Genomic DNA, 7,500 nt, shown 5'->3' with positions numbered 1-7,500 from the left:
TATATCCTTATCGTGCTGGCAAAAAAATCGCAACCTCTAAAAGGTCTTGAAAAGAAGGCTGAATCGGTGACTTCTCATCTTTGATGACTCGTTAAATTGATTCTGATTTTGAGACCAAACGCAATTATCAGTTTTGTCGCACGCAAAGCTCGCTCCGAGGCAAAGTCTTATCTCAATGGGCGAAAACGTCGTATTCGAAAGCACCAGTACTTTCGTAGTTAGGTAAACCCTGAGGAATTAATGTTTCCACCGCACCATCTACATGGCGAATTCGCGGCCGATATATCAATAACGATTAAATTAACAAAACTATCGATTATCAATAAAATATACAGATTCAAGGCAAAAGAAATAATAACACTATTAATATCATACTAATCCAGCATTAAATTCAAACGCATGCCTCCGATTCTAAGGGATTCAATACAAGATAAAGACATACGACGATCAAATGGAGGTTTCGTATCGTACGAAACCTCGAACGAAGCACGTAACGCATGCCGTTCGAAAGAGTCTTTAACAAAATATAGAAAATGGCGTTAACATACGATTTTCCGATCTTTTCGGCAAAAACGAGAAAAGAGGAACACCGTCCCAATTCTCGGTAAAATGCATCATGAAGGTGACTTATCAACAGCTGGACAACTGATGATGTGGTAAGTAAGCTTTAATGTGGTAATTTTAAGCCAATGTTTATTTTCTTTTAACGAATTGCAGCAAAGTCCTGATAAATCCTTATCTTTTTGCGCTTCAAGAGGCATGTTTGACTTAAGGACCATGTGGAGTATCTGGTGAAATTTTACATATCGAGTACTTTTCTACATATACCTCTCACCTTTCACAACCTACCTTCATTGGAGCCGGCTTAAGATATTGCTTTTGCCCAAGGGTTTAAGGTACGTTAAAATTGTCGACAAACTTTCTCTGTTCAATGTTGCTGTCAATGACGGATAGGAGAATGCCTCCCAAACACCAGTACACCGAAAACTATACTTTTCCAGTTTATTTCTCTCTCACTAAACAATTTCCTCATTTCTTCGTCAGTCTCGCTTCGGGGTACTTCCATCGTGGCTTAACTCAGATGGTATGATAATTTAATGTCCAGGTTAAACATTTGTTTTTTCTCTCAACTTAAGGCTGAAAATATAGCGCTTTCGACGAGACCCCCAAGTTTTGTATATCCTTATCGTGCTGGCAAAAAAATCGCAGCCTCTTAAAGGTCTTGTAAGACCAAACGCAATTATCAGTTTTATTGCACTCAAAGCTTGCTCCGAGGCAAATTCTCGTCTCAACGGGCGAAAACGCCGTAAGCGAAAACATCAGTACTTTTGTAGTTAAGTAAACCCTCAGGAATCAATGTTTCCTCCGAAGCATTTTTCAACTTTCAAAATAATGAAAACCTTCATGGACCTTTAAGTTTGTGGCACTGCGCATGCTCAAATACCACACCCTTTCCGCGCCAGCGTCGATCAGCAGAAATGATACCATTACCATCATTTTTACGGGTATTCAGTGCTTTTAGTCACGGAAGCGGTTTCGTTTTTGGAACCAACGTCGATAAAGTTGTAAAATTTAACGGAAAGGAAAACACACAGGCACAGTCTGATCACTTACTTAATTACCCTTGCGTGCCCAGATATGCTTTTATTGTCAATTCGAAAACTTCCTTTTAAAACGTTCTTGCGAGAGATCAATCACATTTTAATTTCATAGAACAGAATTCTTCAGAGAAAACCGGCTGTTACCAAGATGCCAAATCAGTCATGCTTACGCACTTAAAACCAATAGAAATGGACCCATGTCTTCTTTTTATGCGAGTTGCTATTTCTATTACGATAGGCGCTATTGATGAACGCCCTGTGAGTGAATAAGGACGGTGCCTACTATTGTTAGTGCGCATACGTTCTGCGCATCTCGAGATACTCGGATTTCTTATCGGTGATGCTCACTAATACAGGGATATTTTTGCGTGGTTTAAAACTATCCGAAGAAAGTAGATCTTGGTAAGTACTCTTGGTATCCAAAAAGAAATTGGGGGTAACCATGCATTTTTGAGAGATGATTATGCTTCACTTTGAGAAAGAACGCCATACATTGCTTTGTATTTTAAAGCTTTTTACAAATATTATTCATGAATTATCTTTGAAAAATGCGTGGTTACCCCCAGTTTTCTTTTTGGATTTCAATAACACTTGTTAACATCTACATTTCCTCATAATCACACACCGGGGCAAAAATATCTTTAATTAGTAGGCATTGTCCTTATATTTAGCATTGGATTAATTTTCTCTTTGTGGGGAAGAACTAATACAGTTGACAGTGCAGCAACCTGGAAAACAGTTTTGACATGCAGTTTTATAACTGGCAAAAAAATCGAGTATTCATGGACCAGTTTTTTTTTTTTGCGCCATCTGTCAAACGCTACCAAAAGAGAGCAGAACCCTGCGCACAAGCAGATGCGGTCACCAGTGGCGATAGAAACATCAGGAGGCTAATCGCGAAGAACCATCGCGTTTTAATTTCTTCTGCCTAATTTTCGTTTTATGAATTTGCAAGTCTGACAAATTGAAATGAAAAGAGCTTGCATCTCACTAATTTTAAGTTTGACCATACGATATATTATGAATGAAACGTCAAGATCCTCAATCATGTCGGTTTTTAATACATTAGTCTCGTTTTAACAAGACGTTTACCGGTAACTTCTCAAAAGACTAAAGCTGTTTGCAGGTGGATCTTCCATTTATTGTTTTTGGGGTTATTATGTTTTGTCATTTGTCAGTCTCAAAGCTTTTATAGTGAAAAATGTGAGCAGTACTTCCGTTTACAAAAGGACCGACAATTCAAGCAGTTGAACAGGGGCATGAAAAAAGCAATGAACTATTCTGAGTGACTAAGTGCAAAGATTGAACAAACGTGAAGAGAATCACAAAAGGCATTCCCCGCGACTCCTCCGCCTAATTTGTTCTTTTAGGATTTTTAGGCTGTTTGAAGAGAGTATTGTTTTCTGTTCAAGAAAAACGCAAAAGGGCATTTCTCTTTCCATCTAACTAACCTGTAGGCAAGAAACAATTGAAAAGACGAAAATAGTCCAAATAGGAGATGGTAGCGTGTGTGACCGTGTGTGTTTTGAATACTCACTAATTTATGAAGTATTGAGAAACGAGATAGCCCATCAATAATTAAAATGAGTGCTTAGAAGTTTTAACTGTTCAGGCAATTTTTTTTTTCCTTACAGTTGTTGGTGGCACGAGGTTAAGTTGTTTAGTTGTCACCTAGGAATTCTACTCAGTGTCCCCTCAACCTTCCTCACCAAATCTATTAGAAAAAAAACTTCCTTCCAAAAGCAACGACAAACTGAATCAAGTGACTTTAGTTATTAACTTCACCATTATATTTACATTTACATGAAGTCCTGATTATTTATTAACAAACTAGACGTACAAAAATTAACATATTTATATGATAGTCGTGTTAAAACTAGTTTTAAAGCTGAAAAACTGATGAAGCCAGCCGGTGAAAAAGACTGAGGTACGTAGCTGGAAAGTTGTTGCGCATGATACCCAGTTATTCTATTGAGTTAAGGTCTTTCCTCAATGGAAAGTTGTGCTCTCACAAGATTTTCGCCTTAAGCAAGTTCTGAGCGGACATGAAGGTATTACATGCAGGTATTACGACGAAATAAAATCGCTTTGATTTCCGAATGCTAAATATGCCCATTTTTGCACAAAAAAGGTCCTTTAGCACTTTCAAATAGGGACAAAATCAGATCCTCCTTAATTAAAGCATTTTTAGCAACAAAAGAATCCCAACAGATACTGTTATCGTTGCTTTAAGAATTCATCGAAACATGGCATAAAATAAGTTATAAAATGACTGTAAAATACAACTTCAGTATTTGAAGTACATTAGATCAGTCCTTTACCTCGAAGTTCAAAATTAATTTATAGCTTTACGGTTAAAGTGCCCATAACCCTAAAATATTTTTTTCGCTAAAATGAATCTTTGCACCTGTTCGAGACGCATTGCGGCCATTTTTTCCTTTTTCTAACAAATCCTGCCATTTTATAGGCTTCGGAAGTTGCGAAAATCCAAGCATCTTTTGTTCACGACCGAGTTAGAAGGGGAGTGAGTCTATTCCTGTTTTTACGTCACAATCTACTTTGCATGCATTTTTACAAAGAGTTAATACAATGTAAATCAGTTTGTGACGTAAAAACAGGAATAGACCCACTCCCCTTCTAATTCGGTCGTGAAGAAACGATGCTTCGATTTTCGCAACTTTCGAAGCCTCTAAAATGGCAGGATTTGTTAGAAAAAGGAAAGAAAGCCGCGATGCGTTTCGAACAGGTGCAAAGATTCATTTTAGCGAAAAAAATATTTTGGGGTTATGGGCACTTTAATTGACAAGGGAGGTTAATTTACGGTTAAATTCGTGGGAGGGATGTGAAATTACCTAAATCTTTTTATTTTATTTTATTGTTTTGCGCAATTAAAAATCCATTTGTGTTGCAATATTAGCTTCGATTTCTCTAAAGTGACGTCTAGTTTTAATCCTTAATCAACAATGAAAACTATTATGATCCAGCCCCTCAAACCTACAAAGCTATTAATAGGCACTAGCTCTACTTGATTGTGCGCTCAAAGTCTGCAATTGCCTTTGGTCAATGCTCTTACGAGGAGTGAGGAAGAACATTGGACTTACCACTAAAGGTACTAGATGTCGTTCTTTTCAACCGTTGATCATATTCACGTCTGCAGTTGTACTAACAAGTTTAAGGTCCGCTTTTAAAATATTTTGATGGCTAGAGGGAGCTTTACCGAAACCTCTAGTCTTATTTTAACGTGGTGCTCCGAGCTAATTTTTCCGTCCGACTCATTACATCGCGATGTTTACGCTCATGGAAAGTCACCTGACGAGTTGTATAAAACGTTCCTTGGTTAGTTACTAAGAGAACGTGTACTGATATGACGCAGGCCTGAAATCTTAAAATCTTTGCCTAAGACGTCTGGTAAAAGCAGGTGCCCGCAAAAAGGCATTTTTAGTAATCGGAAAACCATCTTTAAATACCAACCTGCCTTTTGAAAACTTGTCAAAGAAAAAGTCATTCACTTTTCTTGTATGATAGATAATCTTTTGCGATCAATTTCAAGTTACTCGGCTCTTTTCAAGTTCTTTGTAATAATCACTTTATAAGAACGTTCACGCTAAGATCAACGAAAATTTTACTAAGAAGATATATACACAGTCTGAGAGTCAGATAAGAACGTCTTTATTTTGCTAATGTTTATTTGTCGGTTTTTGTGAGTCGTCCGAACAAAGGCAAAGGAAATCATGATGTTAAACTGTAGTCAAACAGGACAAAGAAGTCAAATACTTAACTTAAAGACATTTTTTAACATTAACAATGTGGTTTCAATTGTATGAGGACCCACTCATTTTGTATTCGAACTTGCATGGTATACAACTCAACTTTAATTAAGAACGTTTTCAGGCTCAAATCGCCCCAAAATTAAACGTTCTCGTACAAAAAGAGTGTAAGCTATTTTGTTGCCAGGGCAAATAAGGTCTTTGCCTAGAGGGGTATCCGACTGACAAGCTATGTCCCTTTGGACTCTGTACATCAGCAACTTCTTTATGGCTGAAGTACGTTTTTCTCTTTTCTTTGCTCGTATAATTTTCATGTGTAAACATGAGTAATAGTGGTATGGACTAAAGAATCCAGTATTCTAAGACCCGAAATCCAAAGTATTTACAGAGTATTCTCAAAGAAACTGGCGATAAAAGCTAATTTGAAATACACCAGAGCTGCAGAGAGGAACGAACGACGCAATTTAGTCAAAGCAATTCAATAAATACCTCCGAAACAATTCAGAAAACTCTCTTTCGATCTCTTCCACGGCAAATTTGTCTTTGGTCAAAACACTCGCCGATGGACAAGTTCTGCAAAGATAAGTCCATCATCAAATTTGAGTCTGACTTTTCCGTTAAAAAAAAAAAAAGAAAAACGAAGAAAAGAACAACTGATCGACTGGTGAATAGACTCTCCAGGCTAGAAAATAGCGCCGGTTGGGGGATGACATTTAAGTCTACGAATTTCAAAACGGTGCATGCTGGGTAATCAGTATAAAGTGAATGATGAATTTATAGACTTCGGAGTTAGAGGACCGATCAAAGTTTTATTGTGATGGTTTCCGTTTGTCATAACGTTTTCTCGACCAAATCAAGATGAGCGTTTGTTTGTGCTTGACAACTGCATGGGTTGACTTTCGCGAGAAGCCGCTTTGTTTTGATCGAGAGAGTCAATTTTAATTCCAAGGTTTTCTCTCATAGGTTACCTCATTCACGTAAGTTGGCAGAAGCCATGAGCATTTCACTTGTGTGCATGCCATTTTTCCGTTGACACGTGCCCAGCGTTCGATGTACATCATGCATGGCGACATGCGAGCATGATTCGGCTAGCCCAGCTTTACAACCTGAACAGTGAGCAGAAATTATTGCACCTTCAGTCTTAGTTATAATCCATACGTGCACGAGTGGATCGTTCATCCGCTGCGAATGTCGTACTTTAGCTGCAACCACGTACTTTCCGGAAATTATCTTTCCACTTAGACTCTTATAATTCTTGAACTGGTCGTTCGTGTAGTAGCGTGTCTGAAGAACTAGATAACCAAATAAATCGGACTGTTCGATTGGTGGTAAACATTCCAGATTGAACTGCTCACATGGGATAATGAAAGGGTCAATATCCACAACCGACGTTTTCTTTAGGCATCGCAGCTTTACATGGCTTTCCAAGGCCGTGCCATACTCTGAAAGCACTGGAATCTTGCTGCTAAACTTCTTTATCTCTTCTGCCTCAATTTTCGGGGATAAATCCATTCCAAATCCGCAAAACAGCTCAAAAAACGCGAGATCTACACAGAGAAGGCTTACATTTCCATATAATTTCACACCTCGAGGGGCACAAATAAGGCGAACGTCCATATTTGGAAAGTACTGTAACGTCACGTGAAAACCGAGAATTTTATACCTCTAACAGTTTTACAAATTTTACGAGTAAAGCTTCCGATTCTACCTATTTTACGACAGAAGTGTTCGATTTGCTTTAGATTTTCATTCTCCAATTCTACGATTTCACCTTAACACGCTTTTGAAATTATTCTCCGATTCTACTATTCTTCCGATTTAAAGATGACATAAAATTTTCAAGGAACAGTTGGCTTTGCGAAAGGATTGTTTGTGCGCTGTCGTTTCATCAGAAATTAAGAATTAAATATCAAGCATGCATTCCTTGCTTCCATCATCTGCGGTGATCTTGAAGAATTCTGATTTCGAACTGTGAGGCGTGTGGCGAATTACATTCGCTTGAATCTTCCTTCAGTGGCATCACTTTCTTTGTCCTGGGATTACCTGTTGCTCTTTCACACAAGGAGAAACCGAGTAACTTTGAAATGTAGTAAATCCAAGCTTCTCCAAAATAAACTTCAGGGAAAGCCTTT

At 38.0% G+C, this 7,500-nt stretch overlaps 2 protein-coding genes across 6 annotated transcripts in view; one reads left to right on the top strand and one right to left on the bottom strand.

Moving 5' to 3' along the window:
* The window catches only part of LOC138018371 (uncharacterized), a 16,304-nt gene extending 15,130 nt beyond the window's left edge, over positions 1-1,174 (bottom strand). The window contains exon 1 of one of the 2 annotated variants that reach the window (XM_068864991.1): positions 850-1,174. Coding sequence is in view for 1 of the 2 variants with exons in the window: in XM_068864989.1 (XP_068721090.1) it covers positions 549-618 (70 nt within the window). In the remaining variant the exon portion in view is untranslated. Of the gene's footprint in view, positions 1-548; positions 628-849 lie in introns of those variants that run through there. The other variant, XM_068864989.1, reaches the window with a different exon arrangement.
* Positions 1,175-4,568: 3,394 nt separating this feature from the next.
* LOC138018364 (histamine H2 receptor-like) overlaps positions 4,569-7,500 on the top strand; it is a 46,272-nt gene continuing 43,340 nt past the window's right edge. For 2 of the 4 annotated variants that reach the window (XM_068864984.1, XM_068864983.1), the window contains exon 1: positions 4,569-4,710. In XM_068864984.1, the coding sequence (XP_068721085.1) occupies positions 4,665-4,710 (46 nt within the window). In that variant the 5' untranslated portion in view covers positions 4,569-4,664. The remainder of the gene's footprint in view (positions 4,711-7,500) is intronic. The other 2 variants (XM_068864981.1, XM_068864977.1) reach the window with 2 other exon arrangements.

The sequence above is a fragment of the Montipora capricornis genome, chromosome 10 (genome assembly GCF_036669925.1).
Source record: "Montipora capricornis isolate CH-2021 chromosome 10, ASM3666992v2, whole genome shotgun sequence".
NCBI lineage: Eukaryota > Metazoa > Cnidaria > Anthozoa > Scleractinia > Acroporidae > Montipora > Montipora capricornis.
Note: the sequence above shows the minus strand (reverse complement) of the source record. Positions and strands in the feature narration are given on the sequence as shown.